Source organism: Micropterus dolomieu, linkage group LG14, assembly GCF_021292245.1.
Source record: "Micropterus dolomieu isolate WLL.071019.BEF.003 ecotype Adirondacks linkage group LG14, ASM2129224v1, whole genome shotgun sequence".
NCBI lineage: Eukaryota > Metazoa > Chordata > Actinopteri > Centrarchiformes > Centrarchidae > Micropterus > Micropterus dolomieu.
The window spans coordinates 22,080,727-22,098,936 of NC_060163.1; the positions used below are offsets into that span (position 1 = coordinate 22,080,727).

The 18,210-nt window shown below is 41.0% G+C and overlaps 1 protein-coding gene across 1 annotated transcript in view; it reads left to right on the plus strand.

Annotated features, from left to right (window-relative positions):
* Window positions 1-17,799, plus strand: part of LOC123982788 (ankyrin-3-like) — a 97,992-nt gene extending 80,193 nt beyond the window's left edge. The window contains exons 41-51 of the mRNA XM_046068624.1: window positions 2,443-2,517; window positions 3,856-3,987; window positions 4,201-4,344; window positions 9,877-10,214; window positions 10,308-10,603; window positions 10,728-10,920; window positions 11,304-11,387; window positions 13,554-13,637; window positions 14,116-14,346; window positions 15,892-15,963; window positions 16,323-17,799. Coding sequence (XP_045924580.1) covers window positions 2,443-2,517; window positions 3,856-3,987; window positions 4,201-4,344; window positions 9,877-10,214; window positions 10,308-10,603; window positions 10,728-10,920; window positions 11,304-11,387; window positions 13,554-13,637; window positions 14,116-14,346; window positions 15,892-15,939 — 1,625 coding nt within the window. The 3' untranslated portion in view covers window positions 15,940-15,963; window positions 16,323-17,799. The remainder of the gene's footprint in view (window positions 1-2,442; window positions 2,518-3,855; window positions 3,988-4,200; window positions 4,345-9,876; window positions 10,215-10,307; window positions 10,604-10,727; window positions 10,921-11,303; window positions 11,388-13,553; window positions 13,638-14,115; window positions 14,347-15,891; window positions 15,964-16,322) is intronic.
* Window positions 17,800-18,210: the final 411 nt, after the last annotated feature.

Here is an 18,210-nt window from a genome sequence, read left to right on the forward strand (position 1 = left end):
AGGTTGGAACCAAATCTGTGGTTAGTGACAGAAGCATTAAAACCACCAGGGGTCATAAACGACTAACTAAAGGCAAATCCAGTATTGAACACAGATTAGTGAAAACCCCAGGTAGGTGTGGCACAAATACAACGGGGAGAAAAAACAGCCCAGTGGTCTCACAAAACTTTAAAACAAGGTCTGCCAATAGCCAGGCAGCAAACCTTTTGGACCAAACCATTCCCAAGGAGGTTGAAACAAAGTTAGAGGGGAAAACACTGCCCACTGAGGATGAAGAGAGCTGCAGCCTCAGCACTACCAGGAACACTTCCTTGTCAGAGCCATCTAGAGCTTCTAGAAGTTCCCGCCCTTCACGCACCTCTACCTCCACCTCCACCTCCACCAGCACCACCACCACATCAACACCATCTGCTAGAGATGTGAGAGCTGAGGTTGAGCAGGCCAGCAGTGAGAGGATGAGGAGGAGCAGGAGGAAGAGTAGGCGGACACTTGGAGGGAAGGAGCAAGAGCAGGAGGAGAAGGAGGAAGGGAGTCAGGTTGATCAACCAATCACGGCTCCTGTCACAGAGAACGAGACTAGTTTGTAAACTCTTTCTAAACACTTGTTCTACTTTATCTTTCCTCTATGAGATGCATGTAGCTGTTGTGGGTGCTTTGTGATGTGACGTTTTAAGTGTCACTTCTTCTTCCTGTCATTCGTGTTATCTGTGTCCTGTGCTGTGTGATTTAGACAAAGAGGTAAAGGCTAATCGATGACAGAATCAGCAATACTCAAAATTTATCCCTGGATCAAGCAAGAAATTTTATTTAGCCTAAATAGTGAACCGTTTGACGTTTAAAGAATAATATCTCTCAAGGAAAGGCGTGTCTATAAATGTGCTACGACAGGGGATTAATTGTCTCATTGCTAGTGAGAGCTTTAGAACAGACTATAGGGATATCTTTGGTGCAAGGAAGGTACAGGAACAACAATTTCCACATCAGCAAATGCTGTTATCAGTAGTGGATTGCAAGTAAGCACACTTGAGGGTATGGAGTGAGTATGCATTCCTTTCCATTACTGTGGGGTCGTCCAGGCTATCACACACATTCTGACTTTCATCTCGCACTACAGATTAAGTTAGCCTTGCACCTCATCACATGACACCACACCACTCACTTCTACCCGTGACATGATGGAAAATCAGATGTTTGGGGAGATAAGACCTTGTGTTTGTTTTGGTCTGCTTGCTGGGTTTGTAGATATTATTTGGTGGTATTTCTGCTCTCTCAAAACACTGTGAAAACAACTCACTGGCTGAATTTGACAATCAGATGAATGTCAGCTGCACAAGTGTGAAGATTTCAAACTAAAGCCATTGGTTGCTTTTATCAGTGAGAGGAAATGTTGCCTGATGGTAGATTGTTTGTTGTTAGTGATGTGATATAAAACTCTTTAAACCCTAACTACTAATACTACTGAACATCAAACATTTTAGTGTGAAATTGTGGTTTGTGTTTTTCCTTTTCTGGCCACACAGATCCTCATTCTTTAGATTTAATTTAGTATTATCAGATGTCTCCCTAATGATCTTTTAATATTGCTAGTCTAATTTAATTAGATTGATATGTCATGTTTACTTAGTTGTCCTTGTTAGCCAGAGTATGAAAGCTAATCTAGTAAAGATGGTATGGAAAGTTCCACTATTACAGTACATTACTCTGTTATGTTCCTTCCAGAGGACATACCTGCATTTCACAAGGCTTCATAATTAAGATAAAATAAATAGAATATAGGCCTATGGACAGTTCATTGTAAAACTTATAGGAATAGTTTGACATTTTGAGAAATACACTAATTCATCAGGCACACTACACCGGGCTAAGAAATTATCCAACAAACGTTTTTGTATAAAACACAACTTCTCTAAACTGCAAAATTTATGCCAGTCTTTATGCTAACCGTCTTCTGGCTCCAGCTTTATATTGAACAGACAAATTCTCAGCATGACAGTGAAGTGTATGTCTCTAAATGTCGAACTAGCATACATTGTCCAAACTGAATCATTGAGGAGAGTCTGGCCAGAAAAACTATTCTTTTTTTTTTTTCAGAGGTGAGACCTGGGACAGTGAGCTAAAGTTAGTCGTTATGTTTGTTCAGTCGTCAACACTACATGGTTTAAAATGAATATCACATCAGAAAATGGCTAAAAACAGACACAACTCTGTAATTAAGTACGTATTCAACCACATTAATGTCTACAGTCTGAAACAGACAAACTTTCAGTTCACAATCCCAATCTGTTTCTTTCATTAAATGTCATCGATCCCCTCTGCGGCCATTTTATAGGAGCCCTTTTGTATATCTCTTACTGAGAATTCAATTCAATTAACTTGGGGATTGTTGTCATAATATTGCAAGTTAATTGGTTGTGTCCTGCCCTTCCCTGCTTACTTGCACAGGCCCTCAGAGTCCCTGTGAGAGAACAGACCTCCGCATGGCAATAGTAGCCGACCACCTCGGACTCAGCTGGACTGGTGAGTCTACTCATGTCTCACTTTTTCACTCAAAAACAAGCATGACGCGATGCCATAATACTGTCTTTATTATGTTAATTGATACGACATGGAGACACCGCTGAAATGTTGGAGTTAAATAGGTTTCATCTCACTCAGTTTAGCGTTCAGCCACAGACTCATGCACTTGGGATAATATTAAACGTATTCACTGATAAACATTATATGTAATACCCCTTTTGCAACAAAGAGGATTCGGTATATGTTTTATAAAAGAGCGCCCACGTGACAGAATGAGCTGGACTGAGCCCAGATCTTAGTTTTACAGTGTTTGTTGCCATCTGGTGGACATATAGTATAAAAATGTCTTTACTGAGCAGCACTGCAGTGGCATTGATGCGCACACACCATCACCACTAAACATATGATACAACATTAAAGTAGGAAAATTCTCTAAACTTGGATTGCATTGTAATTTTCCTATTTTATTGGTAAAATTTAAACATAATGACACACATTAGGAGTTTGTGGGGCTGAAAAATATACACAGTAATGATTGTATTATTAATTTTAATTCCAAAACAGATTTTATAGCAATGTATTGATATTCTTCCATGTCATGTTTCTTTGTGTTTGAGTGGGTGAAAGAGGAACAGTAAGAGGATTTTATGTATTGTACTTGAGCAGTGATAAGGGTGTGGCCTCTGCGGTTTAGTTCAAGCCTGACCACCTGCACTGCAGCACTGCCCCACGCCTGCCTGCTTGCATGTGTGTGTGTGGGCGTCACCGTGTGTGTGTGTCTCTGTGTGAGTACAGCATAAATGTGTGTACAGGGGTGTCCATCTGAAAGTGTGCATGAGTGTGGACAGTTGTAGTTGGATGCCTGTCTGTCCTCTGCAGTGACTAAGTGCTCAGGAGAGAAAGGAAATCTAATCCATATTTAATTTGTGCTACTGTTGCAGAGCTGCAGTGTAGTATATCTGCTGAACATTATGTTCTCGTGGTTTTATAGCCAGTGGCATCAGTTTGTTTACACTACATATGATCTATCAGTCAGCAGCTCATCATCAGATAACTAATTTATCTAAGACGACTGAAGCATTTTGTAGTGTCACTCCCTTGCGCAATGTTGTGATTTTTTTCAGCCACTGACTAACACAGTACTAATGGATGATAAATCACAGTGCCTCTTTGGCAGTGCAGACATTTTTAGCACAGGTTACCTCCAGAGAAATGAGACTCTTGTGCCTTGCAATGTTAGTGCCAATGCCGACCCGTTGAGCAACAAAGTACTGCATCTTTATGTTTTTATTTTCTCAAGAAAAGTGGGATTTTTTGTGGTGTTTGTTGCTGTTACAGAGCTGGCCAGGGAGCTGGAATTCTCTGTGGACGAGATCAACTTCATCAGAGTGGAGAACCCAAATTCCCTGACAGCACAGAGCTTCACGCTCCTAAAGAAATGGGTGCACAGGGACGGTAAAAATGCCACAAGTAAGCAGTGTGTGTTTGTGTTTGCCTGTGCTGTATGTGACAGAGAGAAACAGATATGACCTTATAGCTTTTATCCATGTCTTCTTCTCCAAGCTGACATTCTCATATACCAAAATACATACTTCAGTTTCAAGTTTATGAAGAAAGTAAATCGATATAGCTCAAAGTTAGTGTAAATATGATTTTTTTTTTGCCTCTCTCTCTCCTCTCTAGCGGATGCTTTAACTGCGGTGCTGACTAAGATCAATCGGTTGGATATTGTGACTTTGCTGGAAGGGCCCATATTTGACTACGGTAACATTTCAGGCACACGCTGCTTTGCCGATGATAACGCAGTATTCCCGGATCAGTCCGATGGTAAAGTGTAGCCCACCCTAGCTGAACTCTCAGTCTATCTCTCAGTCTTTCCCTTCACCCTTCTTCACCTCCTCTCTCAGCCAGATAGTCAGACCTGACTGTGTAAACCAATACAGAACCAATCAGGCTTGACCAAACAATGAACGTTAATTAGAATGTAACCAAAATGACTTAATGCTCCAGCGGGTTCATTGAGCTCATGTCAGTTAATGGACCATCAGGTAAAAATAGCATCAGTCGTTTTTAAGCAGTCACCCCAGCCAGCGTTAGTTTTCCAACACTGGGCAGTACAAATAATTTGTAGCACTCAGTCATTGGAATGTTAATGGCAAGTGATAGATTTTTGGGTGATTTAATAAAACAATAAACTTATTTAAAACCTGTACCAATTTGGGTGCATGACACGTTTTAGTGTGTGTGTTTTATAAACTGTTCAAAAGCATGATCTTGAAGCAAATGTAAGCCACTAAATGAATTGGTGTCTCTGTCCCACCTGATAAATGTATCAGATAAACCTGTTGATAAGATAATAATTAAGGCACATTTGCCGATGGGTTAGAGCACTAGTTCATAATTTGGTTCAACAATAGTTATGTTTATGTGTATGTTACAAGTTAAGAATTGTAACTGATACCCAACACATCTCGTTTTGTCAGTTTTGTGTCATATGCTATTAGAAAATACATAAAAACATAATTATAACAACCAATTGTAATACTGGCATGCTTGCTTTAAGCATTATCGCAAGTCTCTCTCTCTTTCTAACTTTCTCTCTCTCCTCTTAATGAAAATGAAATGTGCAGTTACCAGTGTTCTCTGACTCTGACAGACCCACTGAGGGACATTTCAGAACTTTGATGACAGCTGATTATAAAATAAAATAATATACGTTTAGAAACCTTTTTAATCACTCTGGAAGTATTATAAAACATTTCTCATAACCCTATAGAGGCTTTCAACGGTAACAACATAAACAAACGGTACTGCGCATGTGCATTACTCTGGCCCAAACTTAACTTCAGGCAGACTTCCGCAAGCAATCCATAACAAGTAAATAACCTTAGCTGCCAGTCGAAGAAAAGAAACGTTACTTGGCCAAACTGAGATGTGATAAGGTCACACTAGCAGACCTGTTTTTCTACCGACCTGTCGGGCCAGGCGCATCACATTGGCAACGCGTCCGATTAAAGCGTCTATATATAAACAAAAAGTAACCATTTCTTTTCCCTCTGTTTTTTCACATTTCTATTTTGTAAAACTGTAAGTTAATGTGCAATGTACTTCTGTTTGTGTAGGCAAACAAAAACTCAATAAAAATATTGTTTAAAAAAAACACCTACTCACAGGTGGATAATTGCATCGTCAAAAACACAACATTGCTCAACCTCGAACAACTATATTGAAATGCTTCTTACATTTTTATCAGTATTATCAGTAATAAAAATCAACTTATATAATAATGGAAGGGACCATCCGGCTGCATAATGAGTACCATTCAACTAATTTTGTTACTTTAGGTTGCTGTTATAATATATCATATAATACTTCTCTATTTGAATGCAAGACTTAAACTTGTAATTAAGTATTTTTATATTAATGCATTGCTATTTTTACTCAAGTAAAGGATTTGAATACTTCTTCCACCGCTGCATCAACTGATTTTAAACACTATCATTTGGTCTGTATATGCATCCCATCATATAATTTAAGAAAGGTATCCAACCAGTATATAACAAAACATTTTTTCAGAGTTGTTCCCACTTTGCTTGTCAATGAAACAAGAAAATGACTCCCTGTCAAATCAGCATTCTTTAGTAATTAGAAGATGAACCTACAGAACTAGCCGGTGTTAGACCGGCACACTTTGAGACAAACTTCTGAAATGGGCCTCATTGCCAATCTGTCCAATTAGGTTTCTGAAAGTCATCTTAACACAACAGTCAGTGTTACTGTTGTTTGAAATAACATGTGATCTGCAAAGATGATTTAAAGTGTGTCACAGATAAAAAAAAACAAAATGCATGGCTTTGTGTGAGAGGCTGCCTGCTCCGATGTTGTTGGCTTACAACAATACACTTTTAACACTCTTCAAATGGGTGGAGCCTTTTCAACACACGCACATGAGTGTTTTTGCAAAGGTTGTGCTCTGTCCCAGATGACACTCACAGATGGGTTGAAAATGAAACACCTTTTTCCAAAGTGTACAGTGTATAATTATGCTTCTGTGTCACTGTTGTTAGCTGTACTGTAACTGTCATCTCCTTGGGTTCCTCCGAGCCTCCCAGCCTCTACTCTCCGCTGTAGCTTCTCCCGCTTTGAGACCAGCAGACTGCCCGCCTCCGCCTCCTCCTCTCTCCTCTTCTTGCTTCAGAGTGACTAACTCCTACAGCAAATTCCCTTGTCAGCACTAAGCACCACTAACCAGCTATTTCCCACCAAAGGCTACCTTTTACTAACTTCAACAGCTTCTGGATTCAGTCATAGCTTCTGCTTTTACCTTCACTGCTGAACTCAGGCTTACTAAGAGTAAGACTGCTAATGCAACAGTGCCCCTTGTGTTGGCACTAACAACTCCACAAGTCATGTAGCTAGCACTACCAAGTGTCTTTGGCAAGAGCTGCAGATATCTGCTACCCTACCTCTACATTGACTTGACGACATCTACAGCTAACCACCAGGCTTTAGCATTAGCATACCCTCCACCATATGGCCCCAACAGGACTGTAATTGATTGATGGGGACACCAAGGTCATGTCAATATTACTTTTGAGAATATGGTGGTTTTAATGGCCCAAGAAAGGGAGTTTACAAGTGACTAAATTAAGTATACACACAACTCCCACAATGCAATTCACAAGGGGAATATGGGAGCTGCTGGAATTGGGCCACAGCAGCTGTTTGGACCCCAGCCACAAACATTTAACAGAGTGGGGGGGTTGCCCTGGGGAAATTTGTTCTAATGACCTCAGTAGTAATAAAATCCTGTGTGCGACGCGGCCTTTCCGCATTCGCAGATCCCATCCTGCTTCTTCTTAGTTCCTCTTTGAAAATGAATTTGTAGCTCAACAAATTTTAAACCTCCTAGATCCCAAAATCTGTCCTTGTGCAAGACAAAGCCAGAATGGGAATTTTCCTTGCTTTTTTACACTGTCCTCTACTGTTTTTTTCTTTGCCGTTTCAAAAGATGCTACTGCTGTTGACTAAGAAGCTTATTCTTGCTTATCAACCGAGATAAGCAATCCCATGACTCTGGTGTGCAATATCTTTGCTTCTGCAGCTTCTAAAACATTAAGCCTTCATCAATCACAAGTTCACTGTCTGTGTTTCGTTTTTTATATGCTGTTTGTCTTTTCATCCAAGTCTTGTCTAACAGTTATTCTATGTTTGTTTTTTTGTCTCTTGTGAACTGTGATTATTATAATAGCTCCAAAACTTCTTCGGTCTCCTACATTCCTCCCGTGTCCTCAAACATCTCAGCCTGTCGCTCCTCTCCATAATACTCCTTCCTCCTCTACCTCCATCTCCTCTTCCTCTCCTCACTTTCATTCCATCCATGTCACCTCTCCTTCTTTCCCCTCCCCTTCTGCTGTCCCTTCTTCCTCTTCTGTCTTTCACTTCCCATCTCCCCCATCCACACCTCCTGTTTACTTCCTGCCTGTCGCTCCTGTTCTCCCTCACTTTGTCGCTCTGCCTCACTCCTCGTCTCTTCCCTCCTCACCCCGAAGCCCGCTTGGCTGCTCCTCATTCTTCTCTCCACCTCCCTATATTCCTCGTCGCCTCCCTCCATCTGCCCTCTGTCTGCCCTCGTCTCCATCCTCCTCCTGTCTTTCTTCTCTTGTTCTTCATGCTCCTCCCCGTCCCACCTCTCCTACACCTGTTAAACCATCTCCCCCTCTTCCCTCTCCTACTCCTTCTTGTACCTCCCTCTCCACGTCTAGCCCTTCCTCTCCCTCCTTTCCATCTACTTCTTTCCTGTCACCTTCTCCTGTTCATCTTTCCCTATCTTCTCCTTTCCCTTCTCCCTCTTCTTTTACCTCCTCTCCTCCTCTACTTCCTCCTACTACTACACTTCCAACCTTTTCTTCCCCTTCATCTTTTCCCCTTCCTTCTAATTCATTTCCTTCTCCCCCACCTCACTTTTCCCCCTCTCCTCCGCTAAATCATCGCTCTCCTTCTCCCTCTGTGCATCCTACCTCCCCTCCACTCTCTCCCCTCCCCCCTGGTGTCCCTTCTTACTTCAGACGGGATCTTTCTGTTCCTGAGGTTTACATTTAGATGTAGCTTGTTTGTTGCTCTGCTCCTCTCTGCCTTTTGTTAAAATCAACACAACTAACCTACCTGAATTATACTCAAGCTTTTGCTCATACTCTTAAATTGACATAATTAGTGAGACAATGAGCTGATGTTGTGCTTGTTTTAAAGTGCTATAATGAAGACCCCCTCTATTACTATTGTTGAATTTCGATTGAAATCAGTAGCTCTGAATCTGAGGTGGGGTCTGAAGTTAAGTGCTTTTACAAAAGGTGTGGCTGACTTAAGTGCCAGTTTGAAACCTAATCAGGAAGTACAACAGTTCCTGAGGAACTCTGCAAATGACATTAGTGTGACTGAATGTTCATGTAAAGTTTATATAAAAACAGTGCATGTGCAGTTTCTATCTTACATTTTATATTCTGTCTTTATATTCTGTTTCCATCTCTTTGTGATCTGGTCATGTGTCTTACTCTGTAGTGCTGGTCAAGAAGTCACACACGAGTCCCCACGTGTTTGAGAAATGTGTTTGTTTAGGGAGAATTTTTATATCAGTATTAATTTATTTGTTGGCCACTTGGGCAGCAGACCAAGTTATAAACAGAACAAAGCTGACACGGTGACCACGTTAGCAAAACGTCATGTTTATGGCTTGTGTAAGTCCTACATTCACTCTCTTTTAGCTCTGTTTATGGCCTCCACAAACTCCTTAGGGAATATAGCTGCTAAATGTGCACTAGATAATCGCTGACTGTGTCTGGCTGTCATTTGGTTAGCGTACAGTGGATTTATCAGAGGTTTTTCACATATGTGACAGGTCCACAGAGAGGAATGACCTACTCTGCCGTTCCCCCCACCTCTGCAAAACCTTTTAACTGCTTTTTGGTTTGTTTTTGGCCCCTTACATTCATCAGGTGGAAGCACACACGTCTCCAAATGAATGATAATGTTGCTCCCGTGTCGTCTGGAAGTGTAAATAGGTAACAGTGTGCTAGCATGTTCATCATAACAGCTTTAAAAAGTGTTAATGTTGTGTTTAAAGCGTGTTCTGCTACCCCCAAGTGGCCCAAAAAAAATCAGTTAATGCAGCTTTAAAGTGTATTTTGGTTACACCTGTGTGACTTTTGAACAGATGCTACCTTTAGATTTAGATATGTTTCTCATTTCATCACCTTCACCACTCTACCTCCCCTTCCCTCCCTCCTTTCCTCCCCTCTTCTTTCTTTCCCTCCCTCTTCAATCCCCTCACCCTCTAATCCTTTACTCCTGCCATCCACCCAGGATACGACAATATAGATCTGGAGCTGCAAACCCCCTCAACCCTGAACTTCGTGCCCCCTACCCCGCTGCGCTCAGACGACTTCTTTAGCGAGGGCGATGCTAGCGCAGACTTCCCTAGCAAGACCATGCTTAGTAGACCTAGCGACCTCTCTCTCACTCAGACCACCAGTACCTCCAGCAGTGACCCCCTCACAGTCGCCCCAGGCCCCAGCTCCAATGCCCCACAGCCCCCCATTGTTGGGGCCGAAGATACAACCTTGACCACAGGAGAAAGAGAGATGTCTGTGGAAGAAAAGACAGGGCTTGTTTCTTATGAGAGGCCGGATAATGACAGAAGGGCAGTAGAGCAATCAGGAAAGGGAACAGACAGGCATGCTGAGGCCTTTGAGAAAGAACTTATGGCAGGGCACGGAGTTGTTTTAGAGCATCAGGGAGGAAACCAAAAAGAGGATGCCGCCTTAGACACTGGTCATGGAAATGGAAGGCAGGAAGAAGAAGAAGAGGAGGAGATGAGCCTGGAGAGGCTGCAGAGTCTGCTGGAGGATATAAAGCTGGAGGGAGGCTTGGAGGACGAGGAGATGACAGAAGAGAGGGTGAATGCAATTCTCGAACAAGTACGGCAAGCAGAAAAAGAAATGTGTTCAGTTCCAGGCTGGAGAAGTGAGACGTCCGATGCAATCGTAGAGTCAGCAGCCCCTGGCCGCAGCCCCGGCACTGAGGAGGGCAGGTGAGGAGGACCCTTTTCTCTACCATTTTTCTGTTTACATATTTACACACCAATGTTTTCTGTCAGTCCAGCACTTCAGTGATAGGATCTCAAATGATCTCCGAACTATATTTCCCTCCCCCAGCCCCGACAGTCTGGCTGATTCATTGGAGCAGCCCCCGGCTCAGACCAATAGACAGAATGGAGGTCACAGTGACACAGCCAGGGAACGAAAAGATTCAGAGGCCAAGAGGAAGGGATCTCAGGAGGACAGCAGCACAGCGGGACCAAGCAGAAGACGGGAGGAGGGAGGTGAAAGGTCCCAGCACAAAGTCCAGGTGAGAGCGTACATTTTTGTATTTAATTACCCAGTTTTTTACTTCAATGTTTTATATAATTAAACAATAATTTAAGGCCTAGAAGTCCTTGTGTACTGTTATTTACTGCTTTCAAAGCCGTATATTAAGTTTAAGTGGGTTTAAAATTGTTTGAACTGTAAGCCCAGCCCAGGATTGTAAACCTACACCCTGAAATCGTTCTTTTATATTAATTTTATTATTATTTATTATTATTAATTAATTTTAGTGACAAAATTGATCCAGTATTTCATTTTTTAATTAACTTTAACCATTTAAATTATCCCACAACATCATAAACTGAAGACACACTTACACACACTGGGGTCATTAATGTTAAACTGCTACTGGGCTGCCTTTGTCAGGGGAGTGTTAGAGCTGACGAGTCCAGCTCTGATGACGAGACCACTGTCACCACCAGGGTGTACCGCAGAAGAGTCATACTCAAGGTGTGTGAGGCCCGATGTGTGTGGACTGCTCGAGGCAGAGTAAACTTGCATAAGCTCTGTGACTTCCAAGTTTGCGAAGAAGAGCGAAATAGACAAAAAAGATTGTGAACAAAAGTTTTGTGCTGTGCTGGTTTGCGTTTGACAGCATTTGTGTGTTCTACAGAGTTAAGTAGGAGAGTGTGTTTCTTTATATGTTTGTTCACATTGGGAGTGTTTTTGTGTGCAGCGATAGATTTTTCAAGTAAGACAATGTGATAGAAAGAGAGTGTATCATAAAGTGAGTTTCCATCCAGCTGTCTGGCTTTTATGCCAATTTATAATTTGCGCTTATTGAAACCTGAGTGGAAAAACTTAAGAAATAAAAAGGTATCATCACAAAAAATGTTTTATGCTTGGCTGAGGTGGAAGAGTTTGCATATTGAAATAAGCACAATGCAATAAAGTGCAATGAAAACAGACTAAGTGAATAAATTGTGACGTAAATGTCCACTAAGGAGAAGAAAACTAGCAGCAGATAAGAAACAAAATGCATGAAACATAAATAAATTCCACATTTACATACATTTTCTACATGTTTTTCCACATGAGATTTGACTGGTGTGTCATCTTGCTGCACCCTCCTCCTTTGGATTGGTTTAATGGTCCATAAAAGTAAAATCAGCGGCAACAACTGTTTATTTGAATCAACCTGAATTTTTTGGAAATTCTGTCAAAAATTGCAATACATTTGGATGGAAACTTGACTATAGTTGCAAAGGTGTGTGTGTGTGTGTGAGTGTGAGAGGCAGTCAGTGTGTGTGTGTGTATGTTTAGCCTTGCTATAGCATGAAGTGCTACTCACTGCTCGTTGGCGTGAGCTCTCACACCAACAAGCCATGCTGTTTGGCATTGCTACCTGGTCAGTGGACTGCTGCGTGTTTGGCTCATATAGTATAGTAATATTCTATTTGTAGGCGTTATTCTGAGGCTGGATTTCCACAGGAGCAGAATATCTGATTAGTATATTCAACACCCTTCTGATGGGTGGGAGAACTATGGTGGCAGTTACTGTTCCCACAACAGACAATGTGTCAATTATGTTTCCAACCCCAATGTCCTCGAGCAAGTCACTGAACCCCCTTCAATCTTTGCTCTTTATTCAAACTGGATAACAGCATCAACTAGATGCTTCAATTGTAATGTACTAACATTTTAATTACGAGCAGAAACTAACAGTCCCAAAAGATATTCAGTTTGTAATTGTAGAGGACTAATGAAAGCAGGAAATACTAACAGTTAATAAGCTGGAACCAGAGAATTTGGGCATTTTCTCTAAAAGACAGACTCAAACTGATTAACCAATTATCAAAATTGTTGCTGATTAATTTTCTTTTGTCAATCATTGCAGCTCTAAACTACAGACGATCTTTCTCTGTGTAAATGGAGCCTCATTTACAAGCTGACGATGTTAATACATTTGTGTGTGTTTGTGAGTTTGGGGGGGTTCTGCATCCTCTTGAAGCCGTTGGACTTTTGCAGTGATTGATATGAATTTACAGTATATTAATAAAGAAATTGGTTTAACACCTCAATGATAAACCCAGGTAAAATAATAAACCACCGTTTGTGTTACAAAGCCATATTTACATGTTGAGTCAGCCTGTCTGATGCATTAGCATCAGTTGGGTTCCTACATTGTCCCAAACAGTATTACCCTGCCAAAATGCGAAATGTCAGTGAGCAAAACTTTCCCATGTCTGCAGAGCAACCACAGAAGTCATGTTTCATGCTGCATCACAGATGAACACATCAACGATTTTAGTTTATTTAGTTAAGTTTTAATCTATCAATAGATTCATTTGTACTAATGAAACGGCAGTTAAAAAAACTTAAACCTCTTCAGGCTTCATTACCATTAATCCTGGTTTTGCACCACAGAGAAATTCTGCAGTGCAATTTTCAAGTCTTTATTCATAATTTTAATAGTAGGAAACCCATCGGCTGTGGCAGGCAGGCAGGCTGACGTCTGTTGGAAATGTTATCTATTTTCTGAATAACCAGATGAATAACAGTCTTACAGATAACCTCTCAACACTCTTCCCAAACTGTACCTACACCCCTCCATCCTTCCCACCCCCCGCATCTCTCACTCCTCCATCTCACTCGTCCTTTAAACCTTCACCTCAGGGAGAGGAGGCCAAAAACATTCCTGGAGAGTCTGTGACGGAGGAGCAGTACACAGATGAAGACGGGAATCTGGTCACCAGAAAAGTAACCATCCTCCTCCCCCTCCATTACCTGTCGCATCTTTATCCCACAGCTTACACACACACACACACACACACACACACACACACACACACACACACACACACACACACACACACACACACACACACACACACACCAGTGTTTCCCTAGTAATATTTCAATGGAAAAGGGGGCGAGCTTTTTGAAGTAGTTTAAAATCTGTCAGCTGAAACCAGTCTCACGAGGATGCTGACTGACACAGAAGTATTAACACACTCTTTCACACAGTAACACACAAATACACATCACATGGCATCTCATATACACACATACACACACATACACACACACACACACACACACACACACACACACACACACACACTCACACTATTAAGAATCCTTTTCACCATCCTTTCCAATTTTTTCTCCTCACGAAATGCTTTCCTGCTTCCCTCCCCCACCTCCTTCTCCCCTGACGTGCTTCTGCCCCCTACAGGTGATCAGAAAGGTGGTACGCCGTGTGGTCAACACGGAGGAAAGGAAGGAAAGTGAAGGCAAAACTGTTTCAGAAGAAGGATCTGCTCTTGGTGTAGTGACAGGTGGAGCAGATGCTGCTTCTTTAGCAGGTGCAGCAGCAGCAAGCGCCACAGGGGGGAAGGGCAAGAAGAGGGGGAAGCGCTCCCGACAGGGTCACAAGGCCCAGGAGGCCCAGAGAGGGAAAACTGAGGTTGGCGTTAAAACAAACCGCCTAACTTAGTCAGCTGAGCTGTCCTGAGCTATCCTAGCCCACTTACACCTGCATGAAGCTGTAATTGTATGTAAACATTAAATCAAATCACTCAGACAAATGTGAACACCCATTCCTCTGTAGCTCTACACAGCTCCTTGTTTTGTGTTTTCAGCCTGCACCTTTTCACCGCTCTGACCCACCTCAGCCCAAATATAACAACCATCTGCACCTGTTTTGTAGGAAAGGATAAGCAGAGTGCATGCTACCTGTCCAGCGCAAAACAGCTGAAGTAAACTAGTGGCTTATGAAGAAAGTTTGCGCACCAAGTGAGGACCAACTTAAGCCAGATGGTTCATATTCAGGGCCCTCTTGCACATTATTTCACATATTTTCTGAGTTGATCCAGGCCTGTAGAACACTTTTGATCCAGGTTGAATTGGAGTAAAATATTTCACAGCTTCAGCTACAGCCCCGCTTAGCTTAGCTAAGTCCTGCTCTGGAACAAAGTTATGCTATGAGAAGTGTACACATTAAGACAGTTACTGTGTCAAATTAGGAGACAATTAAACAAACAAAGCATTTTTACATCATGTTTTCTGGACTGTTTTTCACCATTGGTTTAGTTTGACTGCAGTCCTCTTCTGCAATATTTTAACGGCATCTAACAGGAGAATAAGTGCCACCATTTATCTCAATTCCAATATTGATATAACAGCAGTGGATGGAAACGCACATTCATTTGAATTTACTTTTGCAGATTTTTCTAGAAATTGGTTTCAAATTTGCGCTGCATTTGAATTCAAACTTGGCTATAGACAATATTAAACTAGAAGAAAGCATGAAAGGCAAAAAAAATTCTGACTTGCTAACCTGTCTTTTCGTTCTGGGTCACAAGAGGCATCCAAGACTATGACACATTAAGTAACATAACAAATCGTCTTTCCCAAATACTCACTTTCATTCTCGCCTCTGCACATCTGTAGGGTCACACGTTATTGGGCTCATATTGTGTAGTCTGATCTCAGCATTAATCAGAGCTGTTTGCTGTCATGCTACTGTGAAAAATACAGATTGCAGTTTGTGAAGTGCTGTGTAATGGAGTAACAAGTAGTTATTACAATGGTCTGTATACATGTTTGCAGTGGTTGTGTCCTGATGTGTGTTTCCTCTGTACTGCAGTGTGTATCAGTAGTACTGGCTTGTTGATTGGGTTTGAAAACTACTAACATTACAAGTGTCTCAACTAATATAGAAAAAAATCAACGCTTATTTTTAACATGTATTGATGCATGTGTGATTTCGTTTGCAGATGGACAGACGTAGTAACCGTAACATCTTTCTCTCCTTAAACTTCTCTCTTCTAGCACGCTGCCTGTGATCTCCTAACATACAGTAGTTGAGCTCCTTTGTGCTCAGCCTGAGCACAATACTAACGTTTTCTTTTTTTTCTCTCCACTTTTCCCTTTCTCTTTTCCTTTACCTCTTTGTTTTTCTGTCTCTTGGTGGACTTCACTGCTTTGCTTGTTTTCTCTCTCTGCCAAGCCTGAAAACGGAGCCAGCAAGAAACAAGGGAAGAAGAGTCAGTCATAACAGTGGTGCTCTCAACTAAACCTGGTAAGTAGCTAAGAACTTGAATTCTGACTATTATCCATTCATGAAGTGAATAAATATCAGTCTTTAAAGCCAAAATAGTGGACTGGTTCACAATTTTGCCATAAAAATGCATTCTAGCTCTACATTCAATTGTGCAACAAAATGAGTGTTAAATCTGTTTTTTTTTTTATTCAACTTTCACTCAGGAGCAAAAATCAACCTTAAACTTAAAAATAATGATTTGACATTTATCATGATAATTATCAATATCGAATGATGTAACTTTTTTTTTTCTTAATAATGAATTTTGCCATATCACCCTGCCCCCCATTTGCAGCAAGTCAGACCTTAATGTAAGCTTGTCATATTTGACCCTCCAGGTCCACTGACGTCCACCTGCGACACCACATACACCCTGGGAGGGAAAACGGACTGGAAGCCTCGTCAATCGGCCAAAACGTGTCTGAAGCTTTCACTTACAACGCATGGTTTTCAGCAAGACAAAGCAAAACAACTACTTTTCTTTTATTTCGCATGAGCATGTCACCAAACTCTCTCACTGTTGTAAACAACACCCGAAGGACACGACTGGACGTGAGCTGGAACTTTCTATCTTTGATGAATGAAAGGCGTCCGTGACCAAAGGTGGCGCAAGAAAAACGACAAGTAAACTGCTGACAGATAAACAGATAAAGATGTGTGATCCACTCTCTCTCAGACACTCGCCTTATATGGTCTATTTTTTCCTCCTGGACCCACAGTATTGGGGTGTTACCATGTGGTTCTTTTTTAAAAAATGAAATATAATAGTAAATGGGTGATTTTGTTGTATATAACTGACACTGAAAAAAAAACAAACAAAAAAAGATCAGCAGCTTCACAGATTGTTTATGCACTGATTTGAGTTGAAGCTTCGCAGAGTCGGTGCGTTTGTATTGAGAGGTCGACACTGTTTGTGCAGCCTTGAGTGTGTGACCTGACATGCTCTTCCAAATGAATATAAAAAAGTTGTGTGTAAATGAGAAACGAATGGAGAGAAAAAAAAACTGCTTGATTTTAAACAATGGACGTTTCTTTATATCCAACAGCTACTTCCGCTCCGTCTGTGGAACATTCTTCGTCTTCAGAGAAATTATATTTTGCTGCATGTGACGTCACTTTATTTTTAACGCTTTCCTTTTTTTTCCTCCTAATTCAAAGCACTGTAATACAATTAGAGAGGGGTTTGATGGTACTTTCTGTCTGTGTGTGCACATAATCCAACCATCTGTCATCAATAACTGTTTTTATTTTAGTTTTTACAAAGATCACACACTCCACACTCGAGTGGCAGAGATAGCTTCATTCTTACGCTTCAGGAAGGTCAGTGTCCCCGAATATAACCTGCAGACTGGCACAATGTGTTATCTCCAAACTGCTAGCAGCCCCTGTGTGCGTGCAACATCAAATAAAAATGTCTATCTGTAAGCTCATCATGCATACTAGAAGTGTACGTTTAAGCTTTTAGGTCTGCTGTGGTTTTAAAAAGGGGACTGTTAAATTTTGATGGTTTGATGACTTTTATCTTTATTTAATAGGTTGTAATTTCATGAGAACAGAGAATCTTATTTTTAGCCCCATTATCTAAATGTAGTCCTTTTTACTAACTCACATAAATCACAGTATTGATCAAAATCTGATCTTCTGTTTATATGTCAGTCTTTTTTTTTTCTGTTTTCTCTTTTTTCATACAAAACCACCCCAAGCATCCATTGTTGATGAAAATCTGGTACCAACATGTATGACGAACCAACATAGCCTACACTGGATGATCCAAGTAATTATTTAAGCAGAATAATAAATTGTGTTTAAACTGAACGTCTGTGTGTCAGTGTTGTTTTTCCCAGTCAATTTGTTTTGGATTTGTTTTGTAATTTCATGGTTTCAATTGAGACACACCATCTTTGCCAAATCTTAAAGGTAGCTAAAGAAGAGAGGTACCTATCACATTAGATAAATTTAATTCTGCCTCACAGTAAAAGCCTCTCACAGGAAAGAAAATCCATTGTAGGAGACACGGAATCTACTTTCTTAGGTTAATTCACCACATTCAGTGCAGCGCAGACGGCGTCATAATAGAATTATACAAATGAGAGTACTTTGTAGAGCTGAAAAGATTCATTGAATGTCAGCTATTCTGAAAATCTTTTTAAAAAAAATAATAAAACAATAAGTCTACAACACTAGCAGTTCTGTGAGGCTGTACATAATACCTAATGTCAGTATGCT